At 39.0% G+C, this 19,442-nt stretch overlaps 1 protein-coding gene across 1 annotated transcript; it reads right to left on the bottom strand.

Annotated features, from left to right (window-relative positions):
• Positions 1 to 1,250: 1,250 nt before the first annotated feature.
• Positions 1,251 to 18,821, bottom strand: scarf2 (scavenger receptor class F, member 2). Its single transcript, XM_004566714.3, has 11 exons — positions 18,156 to 18,821; positions 15,624 to 15,682; positions 15,428 to 15,529; positions 14,463 to 14,982; positions 13,786 to 14,004; positions 13,447 to 13,575; positions 13,000 to 13,103; positions 11,731 to 11,845; positions 11,334 to 11,431; positions 6,386 to 6,541; positions 1,251 to 5,816 (listed from the first exon to the last, which is right to left on the bottom strand). The coding sequence occupies exons 1-11, from the start codon at positions 18,263 to 18,265 to the stop codon at positions 4,654 to 4,656; spliced, it is 2,775 nt and encodes a 924-aa protein (XP_004566771.1). The 5' UTR covers positions 18,266 to 18,821; the 3' UTR covers positions 1,251 to 4,653.
• Between the last annotated feature and the right edge of the window lie 621 nt (positions 18,822 to 19,442).

The raw sequence follows: 19,442 nt of genomic DNA, 5'->3' as shown, positions 1-19,442 counted from the left end.
AAGCTCTACACAGGGATTCTTTAAGCCTAATGCCAATATCAGCAGGCTAACATCTGCTAATTAGCATTAATTAGGCGGATATTTGGTTATGAACCAAAAAACTAAAGTACTGAATTAATTTTGTTTTTAATTTGAATGGCTTTGCCAAATGAATGATCCAAATGGCTATTAAAACTCCACATGCATGCACCATATATGTCAACACCAAATGTCACTGGGTTTCATTCAATGCACAAAAATAAAGTAATACAAATAGAATAAAATAAAAGTATTTAATCTTCATCGTGACTAAAGTAGCATAATGTCTGAAAATACTGATGCAACAGAATCATCAAGGTTCATCCTCTTTGGACCATGAATTTAACTCGTTCATGGTTTAATTTGCTACAATTCATTCAAGTCCAAAGCAAAGTGGCGGCGTGACTGGCACTTTGCCACTTGTATGACAAATAAGGAAACCATCACCACAATGATTAAATTGTTTGCTCTGCTCTACAAAAGACATCTTTTTAGAGTGCTCTGCAAAGGTCACATCAACATTATTGCTGTCAGTGTCAGTAAAAAGCTTTATCACACTGCTATCTCCATAAAAAAGTATTGGAAACCAGGCTTATGTTTTATAGCTCTGAAAATGTAGCATAAAACTTCTGTATGCATAACACATATGTACAGCTGTAAGTAGAACATCATGTCAAAAGAGCAGAAACCTAAACAAAGCCACTTCATCTTCTGGTTCCAATTACCCATCACATGACCTATCCATCCATCCTCATATACAACCATTCATCCTCCTTCATTGCCTTGTGGCCCAGTTTTGGCTATATCCCCTTTTCTCCCTTCCAAAAGACGAGACATATGCAGCGCGTGATTAACTCCTTAACACAGAGTTTCCACTGTTTTTCCTTCATGAAAGAAGCGCTTGTCCCCTCCTGAAGGAGCCAAACTGACAGTCCCCTGGTTCCCTCAGGGTCTTTGAAGAGCCGCTATGACCGAATGACTGTGAGAACATCCGCAGTACTGTGTAGCCTAACAGCTGAGACTTAAAAGAATGGATAAAATAAAAGTGGATCTGTTAAGGAGAATACAATACATGATGTATTACAAAATTTATACTTCTTTACCATGTTGTTTTTCTAGTGGACTGTACACTGGAATCAGGCAATAGAAAAAGAAGCCAATAGGAGGTCATGATCCCATTAAAATGTCCAGGAGATGCAAAACGGTATACAATGATTGTCACAGGAAACTGATTCAATGAGGACTGTTTTTAAAGCTCTCTATAGCTACATGTATTGCTTTTTTATTCCAAAGAAGTAAATGAGGAAAAACCAACCAAATAACCATACACAAATGAAAAACAAATCAAAACTGCTATGAAAGAACCACAAAAGACAAAATACACCTTACAGTCAGTAATGTTTTCTGCAGCTTTTCAGGCCCTTTTCTACAAAAATGTTCTGTAAGCCAAAGAAAAAAGCACAGACCAGTCAGATAAAAATGGTCATTTCCTAATTACACAACATTATGGTCAAAAGTATATGGAATTGCTTCAGGAGTGGTATTATAGTACGACTGTACAACCCTTTTTGTATGAGTTCGTTTTTTGCAGGCAATAATAACAAATGGAAGGAGCACAAAGGTTACAAGGTTCTTCTGCAGCTATCAATGCCATATAATTACACTCTGCGTCATGCAGTTAAGTTTCACATAAACATAACATCAACAGAGAACAATTACAAAGCCAATGTAAACTTGACCGGAGGAAAGCACTGATACTCCAAGTTTGCTTCAGAGCCCAAACTAAGCAACAAAAGAAAACAGAGAATGCAACATAAAAGTAAATTCAATGATGTCAAGGAAAACATATAGGCACTGAAAAGGTCATATAAGCACAGCTTACAAAGATAATAAAATTTACACAATGTATACAATGTTGAAAAAACAAATCACCAGAGAAATATGTTGTACCTTGATAAAAACACAAAACAGCAATATTTGGTTCACGAAATTAGCTGAGGGTGCGATGTGGACTTTTCAGACGGAAACACACCATGGCACGTTGGTATAACTTTCTGCTTATTTTAATTCATTATCCATTATTTATAGCTCATATTGTGACAGTTATTTTCACGTGTGTAGCTTGAAGAAAAATTGAATTTTTCAAGATGGAGTATTTCACTGCAATACCATTTTTTTGTGTATGTATTTTAGGATCAGCAGTTAAAATAGAGACTGGCAATAACATTAGGCAAAAATAGCTTTTTTCACTTAAACCGATCCACAGTTGAGGCAAATTATAAGACCCGAGTACCATCTAGTCTTACAGTCTACACCTTTTTATTTTAGCATGGTTCTGATAGCTTAAGATAATCTGATCCTTTAAGGTAGAAAAGATCTTAGTCAAGATTTAGTTCCAGAAAGTACCCAGGTGGCATAACACAACGTAATTTGAAATGAAAATACCTTTGACGCAATATCAACCTCACTTTTTGACTAAACTGAAAGTACACAGAGACACATGGCAGACTTCTTCTGTAGTCTGATCTGCAAAGAATGCCACTAGTGGTGAATATTTCAACAAAACTATATTTTACTTCTGATTAATAGGAGGATACCATATAATGGTATGCTTTTTTTAAATAAAGCATACAAAACTTCATCACACAGAAAGTAAGTGAATTCAAAGTGAATAATAAGCATGAAATAAAATGAGGTGTGCTTTGGGGTTTCATTTTTGGTTTAGTGGTTTAGCTGATTGAATAAAACATACAGTAAGAGCACATTATGTTGGCTTGGGTTAAGCAGAAGTATGGAAAAGCCATGTATATGAAATAGTTGGACAAAGGAGAGCAAAAGGCTGAAAATCCCTAAATACTTTATTTCTGTATGGAAAAAGAAGCAGTAATAATGCTCAAAGCGGAATTAAATCTGTCTCATAAGTACGGATAATTTCGTTAGATGATTCTAAATGTAGTATTTCATGTGTACCTGTGTGTCAAAATTTCAAATTTAGATGTGAAGAATAACATCATTAAAAGCTTGGAGAGTAAGATTTTTAAGATTTAAGATAGACTTTCTTTTGCTAGAGATGCTGTTCTGCAGCAAATACAGCATAAATTAAAGTGTTTCTTTTAAGAATCAACATCAAATAGACCCTTATCTAAAATACATAAAAGAGATGAGGATTATATCCTAAACTAATTCAGGTCAGATCTGTATTCCTGTGTGCTGGTACATCTAATTGGGGGGGAGTGGCTTGGTATACTCCGAGGACCAGTTTTTGGTTATTTTTAGTACCTTTAGTACCTGTGGAGAGCATATATAGAATAGCTATTTTTCTGACACCTGGATGGCAAATTAGTTTTCTAACCTCAACAGCAATTCATATTCAATTCGTGAATATATCTGCAGGCAAATATGAGGCGGTCAAACAGTAAAATAGGCCGGAGACATTATATCAATTTAATCCAATCATGCTAAGTCTGTGGCTGCAAGGTCACGTATGAAAAATGTGTTTTTGCCTAATTTGGTACCCCAGTCATGAAATTATGCAAATTAAATTTTGGATAACCTGAAGTCCTAACACCAAGTTTTGTGTCACGCTATAGGTGTGTCCAGGTTCAGTGGCCATGTTCTTGGAAGGTTGTAAAACCTTATTTTTGGTTATGTTATGACTTCACTTCCTGTTTGAAAATTCTGATTGACTGCAATAAACAGGCACAGAAAAAATCTCACGACTTTTGGTGTATAGTTATCTCTACGCACTTTGCTGAAGGTAGGAAAAACTGAAAAAATATTAATAAAGCGCAGTTTTTCAAAAGGGGGTCTCAAGTCTATGGAACTTTTTTGGTTTTTAATAAATCAAATGAAAACTTATTGCCCTTAAATTAAAAAAAAATGCATGTAATAACTCATTTACTACTAAGTTTTTTAGTGTCAATTTTAAAGCCTTTTTAAAAAAAAATACCACATGACAGATAATGATGACACCATGCTCTGAAGACAACCCAATCCCAAAACTTCAACTATACCTTTTTAAGAGAAAAAAATGGGGATGTACTTTAAAGGTTAAATCTTGCAGTTTGACCAGCTGGTGGTCCTAGAGTGTTTATTCACTGAGATGAAACTTTGAATAGGGACAATTCTCTGCCCCTTTGTACAGAATTTAATTTTTCAAAACTTTTTATGATACAGTGTACGGGTTGGCATACAAGCCAGTGGTAGAACTGAAAGAAAAAAAAATCTAATGGATGTCTAAGCATATAAGCAAAGTATAGTGGTGGACATACTGCAGAGTAAAAGAAATGAATGAACTTTGGATTATGCTTTTGCACCACTGTTCTCACAGTTGTGTCCAGTTTAGGCACAGGTTGTGGTGTGAGGTTGATATATAGTTGTTACTTTAAAAAAAGGACTCCTGAAACGAATACAATGATGTATATAGGTTATTATAATACACCTTACCAATATGACTCAACTGTTCCTCTTGATCTAAAGCACTTCTTATTCTTGACTGGTCCTGGATTCGCCCTAAACTCTAACAGTAAAATTACAATTCCTTGACCGAAAAACTATGTTGTGGTTAAACTTCCAACAAATTTTAGTCTTTTGCAAATCCATCATAAACTTTGTGCAATTTGTAGTTCAAAACACTTATTTCACAACCTGTGGTGGCATAATAGCTGTCTTTTGCTGTGGTGTTTTACTTTCAGATGTATCCAAAGTACCTTCCTTTCCTTTCTTCCTGGGTGGTTTTTTTATGGGAGTCTTCTTTGGTGTAGGATCCAGTGGGTCCCCTGTCCTGGAGCCGTTCAAGTCCTGCTTTTCCGGGCTCTTGGCTTCAGGGGTCCCAAGGTTGGTTTTTACAGGTGCCACCATTTTCTGTAGGCTACTTGAGGTGGGCAGCTGGGGTTTGGTGGAGCCTTGCTCAATCTGGCTCAATCCAGTGGAGCCGGTTCTTTTGGCTTTCTGTGGAGGTGTGGGCTTCTCCCGGTTTGCCCTTGGTGTGGAGAGACCATTGGTCTTTGTCAGCCCTGTTCCCTCATTCCTGTTGATGCTTTGGGTTTTTTCCTTGAGCTGAGCGGCAAGCAGCGTAGCAGCCTCTGAGTTCATATGAGGATGGATGACCTTTGGGCTCTTGGGTGGCTCCTTAGGGGTCTGCTTTGAACTATCAACACTTTTCTTTTCAGGCGAGGAGCAGTGAAAATTACTTATCTTCTTGAGGGCACTCTGAACAACACCATTGATGTGCTCCATGTGACTGGGACTGCCGTGCTCATCCCCAGACTTTTTTCCTCGCAGAGGTTTGTGTTTTTTAGGGGAGCCACTGGCATCTGCCTCCTGCCCCTCCTGTATCTTCTGTCGGTCATGATGCTTTTCCTTTATTCTTTGCCACTCTTCACTCTTAGATGAGCCATCACTTGAACTTCTCTTTTTCTCCTTTGACACTGCAAGTGCCTTAATTCCCCCCTGCTGCTCAGGCTGGGGAGACCCTGTGGTATTCCCGTGTATCCATGACACCTTGGGTTTAGTGGATGGGTCTGGTGGCCGGGGTTTGGGCTTGCCAGGTGAAGGCGGTGGCTTTCCATTGCGCTTGGCTTCTAATATAGGAGTGCCATCTCTATCCTTGCCACTGTTCTCATCCTCCTTCGACTGCTTGGAGAGGCGGGCGACCAAGGCATACTGTGGCTCACTACCTTCTGTTTTGGTTACACTTGTGTCTTTCAGGGAGGTGTATTCACCAGCGTCATCTTCATCAGGGACAGATTCTGGCTTCTCTGCTGCAGGGCTGGGGCTCCGCTTGTCATTCATGGAGTCTGTGGATCATTGGCAGGTCAAGAGATGCTACTCAAAAATGGTGTTTGTTTATTTCAATCCTGATTATACGTGCTGTTGCAGCATTACATTACTTGATATGATCACTACGTTTACTGCATGTTTGCTGTTGTTCAATTATACTGAAAATAACTGGGTCAATAACTGGGTCAATTCGGCAACTTGATGATCTTACTCAAAATCCATTTTTGTAAAGAGACCCACATCAAAGAGAAACAGACTAAAACTGGCTAAAGCATCATTTGCAATTTCATAGTTCAAGATTAGAAACTGACGGAATGGGTGTTTTCCACCAAACTTTAAGGATTTAGTCACTGTTTGGATGTGTGCAATATGCTGACTTGACCATTCCATTTCCTGTTTATGCTCTTCTTGTTCTCAAAGGAGAATCTAAATTTAAATGGCATAAATGCCAACTATTATGTAGCTATTAGAGAAGTGAGTGAGTCACTGGATAGTCACATTGGGGAATATGATTATCTCGCATGTGTGTCCATACAAGATAGCTGAACTGTTTTTTTTTTTGTTTTTTTTTTACATGATTACTCACCTTCATGCGGAACACAGTAAACTGGCCCCTCATCTCCGCTCTCAAAAGAAGAGAAGGACCCCTGGGATGACCAGGAGGAGGGGGAGTGCTGTTCAGCCACAGAGGGGGGCTCAATGAAGCTGCAGTTGAAGGTGTTCTCTGGGTCATGGTGGGCTACTGAGAACAAAAAACAAATGCAAAAGTCAAAAGGTCAGTCAGAGGTTTTTTTTTACTGTGTTACAGGACAAACAGTCTGCTCTTACTCAGTCTCACAGCAAAGTTGTAGAAAGCATTGGTTTAACTAACTCTGTAGAAAAATAGGTTTTACATGTGAGCTAACAAAGGCTCTGACACTATGAGTTTCTAAAAGCAAATGGTGATAGTTTCATACCCATTCATAATTTATTAGCTGGAGCTGAATTCCCACAGCTGACGATATTCAGATTTTCTTTAGAGTTTGCTTGGAAAATCTTAACCAACAAACAACGCTCTTTATAATATACAGTATACTAATAAAGAGCTGAATGGTGAGATAAAACATTGCAATGTTATGTGGTTGCTTACTGTCTCTGCTGGGCTTTTCTAGTATTTTGTGGGTTCAGCAAAATGAACCACAAATGGGTTCTTCATCGTCATCTTCCACTGAGTCCTCTCCCTAACAATAAGTAGGTCAAGTCATGTTTCCCTCTCACAATCTCCCTTTCACTCTCTCATTCTTCTGTCCTCAGACACTACAGCATTCTGCTAACCCTTCAGTCTCAGGACAGCTGCGCTTTCTGAAGGGTACTTAAGCTTAATCTTCCCATCTGGTGTGAACCGGACTAAACCATACTGGGTGTTAACTTGCATGACCGGCCACATCAGATGCTCCTGTTTATATTCCTGATGACACATGGGTCCATGCGTTTGTTTAGACCTTAGATAAACCATCTATGGAAGGAATCCCCTAACTACCAGGACACTGGCCAAGACTGGCCTAAAACGATTTGCTAGTTTAAGAGATCTACAGCTAGATTTTTGCAGCCTGACTTGCAAAATGTATCTCTCTATATTCTTGCTGCATTTGTATTAGTGTTTGATATGGATGCACTTTTAAAATGTTACAAAAGAAGAAAATCCAGCAGATTATCTGCTTAGACGCTGTTTTTATATTCTCCCATTATAGCAAACAAGTCTGGTTTATCTGTCACCCTAAACCAGTCTGAAGTTTATTCTCTTGCCTCCCATGTGAATCAATGTGGCTCACACCATGTGACTTTCTGTTGAGCCTTTTGTGCTTTGAACTTTTTCTCCAAAAACAACATGATTGAGTCATGTTTTCCCCTTTAGTTTGCTGGATTTTATCTGAATTTCTACTTTCTAATTTAATTTTACGTTGCCCCTTTCAATCTGTTTTGAAAGTCAAGGTTTTCCCTTAGATATATGACTCACTTGGTTATTTTTACATTGATCTAAAATGGTTCCTTAAAAGGTTTCCTTCTTTCATCAAAACAAGAAGTCTAACTCCCTGAACAAAATATTTGATTTTGGGGTTCTATTGTCTTGTTTTATGCACTGAGGGGTGAATGTCAAAACAGTTGCAACATGTCTGTCTCAACTACTTGTATATATAAAGAGGTCACAAGATAGTATTTTTAAACACAGAGGGCTTACATTTCCAGTATCATTTTAAGATATCCCCATAACAATCTGCTATCTCTATGTTTTATATTAATTAATTTATAAAAATAAATCTGAAGCCAGAATGGAACTTCAATGTAAGATCGAAAACTATTTATGCTTAAGTAAATATTTGAATTATACAGGAAAAAAGCTATTGTATATGTCTTTTCCACCACTTATGCAGGGTCCTCATAGTGTAGCAACAGGCAGACAGGCACAGACTGAAGGACAAAGGAATGTAGAACGGCAAAGATTTCAGTCATGTTAGTCAGCGATCTAACACATGGGCATTTTGCAAGTGATGTATGCAGCGATGAACAACTGCTGTCCTTAAAAATTGCTAGGTCCAGACTGTGAGTCTAGTAAGGAAGATCGCTATGCTGACTAGACGCCACTGTGATCCCTCTCTGCATGAAGGCCAACACACAACAGGGTATTATTGACCCATCTCCACAACAGAACTCCACCACCACAGCTGCTCAGTAGGGTGGTAGAAGTCTGGAGGATACAACAAGAAAGTTGATAGATCAAACACCTGGTCCATCTCTAGAAAACTGTGCACTGAATAATAATATGGTTCACCAGTAATAACAGTAAATAAAAATATACTTCAGCCTAAAACAGCATGGACATATGTTGCAACGTTGCATGTAAATTCTCATATACAAAGCCAGCGTACAGCCTACAGCCATTTGGACACTTCTGTTTTAAAAGAATGAATATATACAGCAGTATAACAGTAACTGGGTCATTCTAGTAAAAGCCAAAGTGTGACTTTGAGAAAATATTCTGACTTTTTGATTAGACAACTCCCAACTACACTGTGAGTATTGCAGCAAACACATTTGCAATACCAGCCAAACTTTGCCCGGATAAATAAAGAAGAAAAAAAGCAGCTGGTCTTAGCATCCGTCCATGAGGAAGCGTTTGGATATAGAGGAGGCAAGGAATGCCAGACAGACACGAATGTGCAGGGTGTGGAGTAAATATGCTTAGAAAGGAATGTTAAAATGCAAGCAAACAGCATTAGTTTCACCAAGAGGGAAATAGGTGACAGTGTGTTTATATAGGTTTTTTTTTATTGAGTCTAACTTTGCTAGGACTAAATGCTGTCCTTTAATTCATCCCTGACTTCTAAAATGTAGTTCCCATGCTGATAAATATTGCATTTTTCAATTTCAGGAAAATAAAGACAAATTGATTTTAAAAAAGTCTTATATTTAAAAAGAAAAGCAGGCATATGGAGGCATAATGTGAAAGATTTTCATTTAGGGTACTGTGGTTCAACTTCCATGTGTTTCCAGATGTTTATTTAGCTTAATTTTCATTGATTGTTTATTATTGTTTATAAACATACCATTTCAAAACATTGACCACATTAGATATTTCTTCACCATGTTCTGCTTTATCAGACCATTACATTTGACTGATAGGACAGCAAGAACTCAAATGGCAAATATAGGCTGACTATAAACATTTTTAAATACTACAAACAAACTGAAAATTGAATTTAGTTTCATGGGAACTTAATTTTTAGGTGAGAGCCAACACCCCCCAGCCCCCATCTCCCCTACCCCTGTTTTATTATCATTTGGTCTTACCACATCTGTTGCCACTGACCCTGATGTGGATAAATCACACTTCTGACACTAGCTGGGGTAAATTTGACCACTTCCTGTTTCCAGCCCTATGGCCCCCCTCTGGAATGTGTGTGTGTTTGTGTGTTCTGTGTGCAGGACTGTGTGGCTTCAGTCGGAGCTGGAGTTTCTAAATGTTGGCAAACCATGCTTCTGTGAGTAGCACAAATGCAAGCAGGGTAGCAAAGATTTATGCAGGACAAACGAAGGAGAAGATGAAGGTTGGTATGAGGGTCTGCCTTCAAGTCTGACTGCAACATTTTTCACATTTACTGTCTAAAACTGTTGAAACTTTAGTTTTTCAAGGCCTAAAAATAGATTTTTCTTTACTTGCATTCTTAAGAAATCCTTTTACCTACATGATTTGCACTTACTCACAAATAAGCATTAATGTCCCATAGGATGACACAGGCAACACAGTCCATGTGTTGTATTTTCAAATGAGGCATAATGTGGACAGATTGTAGCTTAAATAATCAGTTGGAAAAATGAGAAAGCACATGCTGCTCAGACTTGGAAAAGAAACCAGGTCATTATGATTTAACCCCTTATGCACTACACTGACTTCAAAAACACATTTTAAAGCATCTGTCTTTTTCAGAAAACACAAATCAAAGTAAGGTTGGGAACATCTGTGTCACTGACCAGCCATATATGCTTTTAGTCTGCAAAATGTTACAAAATACAGAGAGATGATTGGATTGACAGATTAACTTATCATTTTAGAATCAGAAAATGTCAGGATAAGTCAGTGTCTTGAAAATATTGGAAATTCCATTTAACAGCGCAGCAAATATCGCTTCTGCTGTCTGATATGATGCACAAATGAATGTATTTATTGCATAGGTAATGGGAAATGATTTGATAACAAACCTTAGTGTTTTAAAATTTAAACAACTCCAAATCCAAAGCAAATAGACATAATACGTTGACTAGTCTGACATCTGTAGAAAAGCAAAACAAAAAACGAAAAAAAACCCCCAAAGCCTGGGGTCACAAACACATCTGTCACACACCACGAGACCTCCACATGGAGCAGCAGAACTACAGCGTCCACCCAAACAGTGCAGCCTTTGATAGCTCGTCACTCACCACCATGTGGGGCCCCCAACAACCACTGGCTTTCTTTTTAATAACACAGCCTCCTCCTCAGCACAAGAAAAAAAATTCTTGTGAAGAAGATGATGGAAAAGAGTAAAGAAAATAGGGAGAAAAAAGCCCAAGTTTAGGGTCGTAATAATATGAACACATGGCATTTGGCAGTGCCAAGAATAATAATGGGCTCTAAAACCAGTGCATTCTTTTCAAATGAAACCTCATACTCGCCTGGCAGCCACCATACACTTTTCAACCCTATTCATCTTCTAGGCAGCAGCCTAAGGTAGCACTAAAAGAAAATGCTTACACTGATTGACAGACATTAGCGTCATTGTCTACATGACGTTAAAATTAAAAACATTTGAAAGCACTGATAGCCACTAAAACACAGCTTTTATACCATCTACGTATACTGCTTACACAGAATATCATTACATTCACTGGCTTTTACTGAATCTAATAAAAATATACATTTTAGCAGACTGTGCAAGAATCAAAGACAACGATTACAGAGAATACAGAAGCTTCTGGTAGCACTGTGGTGGTATATGAGAAATAGTTTTCGGGCTCACCGACTACTTTGGGCAGTTTCTGTCTCCTCAGTGGAATACGGGGAAGTTTAGTGCTGATTCTGCTGAATCGTCCACACAAGATCCGTTTGGCTTTTTTGCTGTTGAAAAGGGATGACGCCATGGAAATCCAAATGAATCATTCAAACTAGGCATTTTAAACCTGGCCCTCTGCCTCTTTTGAGGGCTCAGGGACTGCTCATATTGCTATTCACAATATAATGTCAATATATAAAAGCTCTTGAAATACAATTTATGTGCATTTATTAATTTAACAACCTGTGAGAAAATGTACAAAGAAAATATTTTTCTCTGTTTTTATAACCAGGGCAGGCCTCCTAATAGAAACTCAAGCGCCTAATGTGGACCGCTGAGGTGAAGGCACCTATCTGTCACTCACTTGTGGTTGTCTTTGTGCCGACAGAGGCAGCAGCAGCACAGCAGTGAGAGGAGGACAATCAGTAAAAAGGAGACCAAGGTCCCAGCTGCAATCACACCCATCCGCTGGTTGGGCTCTGAAAGACAAAATGCAGGGAATGGTGGGTGTGCCACAATGTGTTGGTGAAGTCTGAATACCAGTTTCAACAAATAGCTCTCTCAGTCATAGCTAAAACAAAAAAGCGTGGCATGTAGGACATTATTACGAATTAATATGAAATCGCATTGAAGATACCATAATATAGTGTTTAACTCGTGTATTTGTTAATCTGGCAGATTTGACAATAACTGTAGATTATAGCGCTCCCCCCTTTAAAACCAATTGGGCTTTTGTTGTTGATTTTCTGCAATTAGCTTCCTCCTCTCACACCCTCTTTGTTATAGACCCTTCATCATAACTCAAAGATTTATTAGCATTCCTCCCACTTGAAGTTTGATACACCCCAAAGACAATCAGTGGTGTATTGTACAGTTATGGGCACCATTTAGTATTGGGAAAGAGAGACAAGCACCAGAAGAGAAGTAACACATAGGAGTAAAAAAGCAATGAGCCTCGGGTTTTACGCTGTCACATACGTCTCTGGTTGTTGGGTGGTCTGTCCTTGACATGTTGTCACCCTCAATTTGGAATGGAGTTGAGGTAAAAGTAGCAAAGGGTTAGTTTATCACTGACCAACTTGCCACCACCCATCATGTTCACTAGCCAAAATTCATGCAGTCTTTGTGTGTGATATTCTCCACGTCTGCCTCCAATAATCTCTTTCCAAACAGTATTTTTTCTCTATTCTCTGTATCCATTCCAGTTTCTCATTTTTCTTTCCTTTCCTCTATCCCTTTCTTTTTTTTCTTCCTTCCTTTCTCTCTTCTGCGGCTGGACAGGAACAGAGCCAACAAACACAGCCATAAAAAGGACACCGGTCTAGGTCTGGAAACACAATCAAGGCCCTTTGGTGTCCCACTACACACACTGACCTAAATAGATGTATTTGTTGCTACTCAGCATATACAGCCAACTATTAGAAATTTAATATGCAGGCAGTATTGCTGGCATGTAATTTACAAATAAACAGTTCAGAGCATTTGAATTCTTTTGGTGTGTACAGTATAAAGTAAGAAATATCTGTTCAAGTTAGGAGAATAAAAAAGACCCACTAGTTTCTGACATACTCGCTAACCGCAACACATCAGTTAGCTCATAAAAAACTAAAAGTAAAAATAAAGATTTTCTTACGGAGATAGCAGGCACCAGACACAGGATCACAGTTCTTGTCATGGCAAGAACATGTCTGGTTACAGTTGATTCCATACTGGCCAGTTGGACAGGTCATATTGCAGCTTGACAACAGAGAAGAGACAGAAAACATCTGCTTAATGTTGTGTCTGAGTAACCAGTATGTTACATGGAACAAAAGAAGAAAGAAGGGGATAACTGGGATTAGCTCCATATCCCAATCGTTTCTGCTGTGTTTGAGAGAATTTTGCTTTCTTTGTTCCTAAATTTTATTTTATTCGTTTAAACACATGCATCAAAACACAAACTCAACCTTTTAAGTCCCCAGATATATAAATGTGCTACAAACATCATATCACCACGTTCAACCCTTTGCCACTGCATACTGTACAGCTGTCAAGGGTATAAACAAGGCTGTTTTTATCTTTGAGGTGTCGTTTAACTTACTATGTGCCATAAAACCCGGGGTCACAGAGGCACTCTCCGGTAACAACATGACAGATGCCATTAAAACAATGACTGCAGTTGTTTTCACAGTTCTCGCCATATGTGCCATTGGGGCAGCGCACGTCACACCTATCACACACAGAAAGAATGTCTTGATTACACATAATGTCATTTTAAAGCTTAGAAGTATGAGTCATGGTCATTACCACAGTGCCAGAAATAGTCTCGTAATAGCTAGTAGTTAAATATTTAAAAGGAATACTAAACAACAAAACAGCATGCTCTTTTCTTTACACATTTGCATGTGCGCACGTGCGTGTGTGTGCATTTTTTTTTTACCTGTCCCCAATCCAGCCAGGGTTACAGTGCGAACACTTGCCATAGATGGGCTCACAGTGGTGACCATCTTTACACGTAGGACACACTTCCTGGCAGTTTTCACCAAAAAAGCCCTTGGCGCAGACCTGATCACACCGAGTCCCATTCCATCCTCTCTCACATGTAATACAGCTTCCTCCTGTCACTTTACAGGGCTGCTGGCCTTTGCAGTGCCCACACCTGGTGGCAGCCAATGAAACACAGTTTTTTTTGTCTCCTCTTATCTAAATGTAATGAGACAGCTCAGTGATCAAAATCTTCATGAAACCAGCTGTATTAGTTTGCTTTAGATTCTTGCTCTAATCATTTGAAGGTGATAAACACTGAACTGTAGCAGTACTTGAAGCAATTGTACTGCACGTTTCTTGTGTTGTGACAATGATTGTGGGACAATGTGAATACCATTACCTCCTGAATACCAATTTCCATTGAATCTCGCTTGGGCATTGTTCCATTAAATTAGACATGTTTAGATTTAAGATTTTAGATATTAAATCCTCTAAAACCCACAGACCTGCAATATCACATGGACCAGGCATGGAAACTCAACATTATGCATCTGAAAAGCTCAGAATTTCCTGTTTAAATAATGGTACACTGCTTTCTGCCTACTTTAAAAAAAAAAATAATAATCCCACCTGATCCTGCAGTTTTGACCATAAAATCCAGCAGGACATGGCTCCCTGCAGAACTTCCCACGGTACCCAGGCAGACAGGTACATGAACCATCAGCCTGGTTACACTTGCCATAGAGGCACTGGCAGTTTCGCTCACAGCGTGGACCCCAAAGCCTCTCCCTGCACTGGCAGCGTCCCGAGAACTGGTCGCATGGTGAATTGTTACAGTTACACTGGAGTGCACAGTTCCTCCCAGTCCAGCCAGGGTTGCACAAGCATCGCCCTGTCATCACATCACAGATTGAATTGATGCTGCAGTAGCAGTTGTTGTTGCACTGAGGACCCCAGAAGCCAGGATAGCATGTGCATTTTCCTGTTTCTTGGTCACACTTGCCCTTCTGGCAAAGACAAACATTCTCGCATTTAGGTCCCCAGCGATTGTGGTTGCAGGTGCACTCGCCGGTCAAATCATCGCACTGGCCATTGGGGTAACAGTGACATTCTCCCTTGCAGTCTGGTCCCCAGTACTCTGCAGGGCATTCTGTTAAAAGACAATGCAATCAGGAGAAGTTCTTACAGAGTCTAAGACTACAAATACTAGTAAAACTGGAAGGTTGTACTTAAGCGCAGTAGTGCTTTGAGCTACAAACACTGACATTGGAACTTTGTGTAAAAGCATGTTATGATAACTAATTTGAGAGAAATATAAGAACTAGCTGATGCATAAAGAATGCCATTTATTATACATGTATTTGGTCATTTGGTCATCATCCAAAATCTTGAAGGTACATGAATTCTGAATACCTGTTTTTTTGGACTAGCCTTTGCCAACTTTTTAAGATATTTGTTGTGTCAATAAGCAATATGTTGAAAAACTGACTGTCGAGAGTACTATACTGGAACATTTATATTTAACATGTAAAATGTATTTGCTTAATACCAGGAATGACACAAAATGAAAAATAAAGTGAGAAAAAAATTCTTACTGGTGTTACAGCTAGCTCCAAAGTATCCATGACGACAGCGGCATTCATTTGGCCTGACACACACCTCATTGTCCTTGCAGGTGAAGTTTCCTTCACAGAGGGCTGAGGTGAAAAGTATAGGCCATATTATTCTATTGGTGTGCACAATGAGCCATATGACATACTGCCAAATGTTAGCTCTAAGTGTGGTACATACGTGTCAGACATTCAGTTCCTAGCTGCCCCCATCCACTGCAGCACACTGGTGTTGATGATCTGGGGGTAAAAGGTACAGAATGAAAGGGGGGAAAGATGAAGCACTTGATTAAAATAAAGCAAAACAAATATATTTCAAGTGACAACATTCACACGAAGTTCCTGCTTCTTTGGCTTTGTGCTTCTTACTGATGCAGCTGTTGCCAAATTCTGCAAATGCAAGCAGAATGTGCTAAGCATATGCATTACACATATGCTTAGCACATTGTTGTATAATTACCTCAATATGGTTCATTCCAATTTCTACAAGACACATACACTCAAAAGCTACTAGCTCCTGAAGCTCTACAGGCTTTTCTGCCTCCCCCAGCCTGTGATGGAGTGTGAATATTCAGAGGCAAAGTTTTGCAGACAAGTATTGGGCCTAACAGGAAAGAACGGCTGCATGTCCTCTTCCTCCCATGCCGGTGACCTCTGTGGGGCCCCTGCAACACGTCAGCTTGCCCTAAATTGTTTGAAGATGGCAGTTTGTGTTCAGTTGATGGGAAGGGAGTAGCACAATTCTATTATCCTGCCAAAACCGGCACGTGTTCAAGATCATTGGTCAAACCTTTGAATTACTTGACTTGTATGGAAGGAAATTTTCCAAAGAATCTCTTTTTTTCTTTTTCATACAGTTTTGTTTAGATTTTTTTGTTTGTTTGTTTGTTTTGTGTTTTGTTTTTTGTTTTTTTCAGGTGTGCCACACCAAATTTGGACAAACTGTAATCAACCCTTTATAATCGACCCTTTGTTAACCATTAACATTAATCCAATCCATGCCAGAATGCAGAAGGAGAAATTACCTTCACTGTTTAATGGAATTAATTTGGTCTTTACATGCTGTGTGCTTTTCATTACCACAGAAAGAATGCACGGACTACTTTCACAGACGACCTCAATTGCTGCTTTTTCACTGATTTGAAAAGAAGATTTTAGTGCTGAAAACATCACAAAGCCAGCAACTTTTTGCATTCTCAAAACACTGTTAGGAACACTTGAAGCTAGAAAACAATGACTATTGAGGGCACCGGCAAATGATTTTAGGATGTATTGCCATTAAAGCCAGATTCAGCAGTTGATTTTCCACTATGAGGAGACATATTGGAATGCTGACTAGTTGTGATAAATAATGAACTACTTCCCTCTGTTCATATGATTCAGGGCTATAAAAATAGAACAATAAATGGATAGTGGGGGAAAAAAAGACAATCTAATGGTGAGTTCAGTGTCATGAATGGTGAAAAGTGCAAAGAGGGGCACAATATCAACCTTGTAGAGCAATAGAGGTCATGTACAGCATGCTGAAAACTTCATAGAGCATAACAATACTCTAGAACAGAATTTCCTTTCTGGCAAATGACAACGTTTTGCCCAGTGAGGCAAGATGACAGCACAGCTTTAGCTTTTGAAGAGCAGCTGCTGCTGACTTTCTATCTGAGTGCACAGGAAAATACAGTGTGTGGCTTTTCAGATAAGCTATTTCCCCCCTCTCTCGCTCTCTTTTTTCAAATAAGCTATTTTTGGTCCGATAACATTTTCAACATAAAAAAAGTAAGTGATAACTTTTAAGCTCATCCATCCTAAAGTAATCAGCTACAAGTATATGGTTACTTATCACACATTGTTTAGAACATACTGGAAAATGATCCCTGGATTACATTTGCTGTTTCTGGCCTACCACAATTTACAAAATTCAAAACATCAGTTCGAGCTTGGATACTACAGTCAGCAATTATGGGCTTGGATGTTTTTCTTTTACACAAGTTACTGAAAGGCTCAGGAGATCACCAAGAAATGCCTTTAGGATCACTTACTTTTGCTTTTATGACAGGATTTTAACCTAAATCCTATCAGTTTTGCGTTTCATTAACTCCTCCAAAATCTGGTTCTTAAAAGTGCATTATCAACCACACTATTAAATAGTGCCACGAGTGCTGTAAGGGTCTGTAAGAGCGCCCTCTTCAGAGCAACAAAAACATTTCGGTTCCAGATGTAGCACACACATCTGTATAGCTATGCTTTTCTTCAGTGGACTCCTCCTCTTGCTATCTTGCTATGGCTACACTGAACAGGGAGCGCGTTATATGTAAGGGAGAGGGGGTGGTGGGTCGACGTGACATAATGCATAAAAAACAAAGTGTTTCTAAGATCTCCTGACCTAAAATACGTATCTTTTAAATACTAAAGACGGCGGATGGCTTCACAAAATATTCGGCGACTTTGGAGGACCACTATTTACGCACAAGGCCACCAATGGAAACGTCAAATTTATAAAGTTACGCATTTTTCCACAAAACAAGAAATAAAAAACACTTTGAATAACTACTTATTTCCCAACTCTAGCGGAACCTTTTTGAAGGAAGTTCCCATCCCCCCGAAAATGGAGAATAAGAAGCAAAAAAAAATGTTATCTTATTGCAAATCTTATTGTACAAGCTGATTTGCAGTAACAACAAATCGAATAGCTCCCATTTCCCCCCTGCATGCTTACCCGGGTACTTTGCACACATTCCTGCCTTTGGGGTTGAGTTCTTGGCTGAAACCGGAGCAGAAGAAAAGACAAACCAACGCAAGAAAAGTAAAAGAGTTCTTTACTTCCATTGTACAAGCAGCATCATCCTTCTAGACGCCGTATTTACGCCGCATTACCCTCATCCAAAAGTTACGATGGCTGGGTTTCAGTGTTCTTTGCACACTCCAGTTTCTTTAATGCACATAAAACGAATGCGCATCCCTTTTAAATAGGCTAATAAATCCTTAAGGTGTTTTAAAAAGTCTCGCCACCACCTACGCCATCGAGAAACTTTCCAAAACTGACCAGCGACGGCAGCTCCAACCGCAAAGGAGAAAAAGTCATAAAGCCAAAGTTGCAATCGCAGTAGTCTTAGTGAACGTCTTTTCTCCTGTTGTGTTACTTATTCCTTGAAAGAGGTCATAAGCCACATGCCTCCAGATTCAAAATGAATCAAATATTTTTTTCTCTTGCCAAAATGTGTCCTCGGAGCTTCTGGGAATGTGTAGACTGTTGATAATCTTTACAAAAAAATAAAATTAAAATAAAGCAGAGTGTCACTATGTCGCTTTTGTTCCTCTCGAATGAGACGCGCTTAATCCTTAACTTTGGTCCTCTCTTGCGCTCTCAGGAGTGGCAGAAGGGAAATTCCTGATTTGTTACTCTATCTTTGGCTCAGTGCGCCATGCGTGAGCCACCAAATTTACATAAGCCTGTGCGCAACAGGGTCTGATTGAAGGAAAAGGGTTAAAAAGAAATAAAGAAAAAATGTATTGTGCTCCGTTCTTAGATTTTAACAAACAGTAGAGGTAATTACCTATATTGATGACATTTAGTGGAAATATTATATTTATTAACAAAAGTTATGTACATAGATCATCTTAGACGTTGACTTATCAGATTTATAAGTATAATTTATAGAAGACTACGCATTTCAACCAAACCGTATTTTAAAGTAGTTGGGTTTTTTGGGGTTTTTTTTTTTTTTTATTATTGTGTGAGCCTTTGTGTGGCGGCTTCAGGGGGCAGCAGTGTATTACCCACAACTGAGACAATAGCTCCCCCATCTGTCAACATGAACGTAGTGATGCTGATAGACAGTACCCTGCATTAAATCCTCTAAGTGCGTCGCACGTAAGTTGAACATATCACTTTTGTATGAGTGATTTTGTATCCATGAATTCATTTTAACAAACTGCAGCACTATACGCATTTCACATTCTTGTCTATATAGCAGTGTCTTCTGTGAACCTAATTTTGACTAAG

Source organism: Maylandia zebra, linkage group LG12 (genome assembly GCF_041146795.1).
Source record: "Maylandia zebra isolate NMK-2024a linkage group LG12, Mzebra_GT3a, whole genome shotgun sequence".
NCBI classification, from domain to species: Eukaryota; Metazoa; Chordata; class Actinopteri; order Cichliformes; family Cichlidae; genus Maylandia; species Maylandia zebra.
This window is presented reverse-complemented; position numbering and strand designations above follow the sequence as displayed.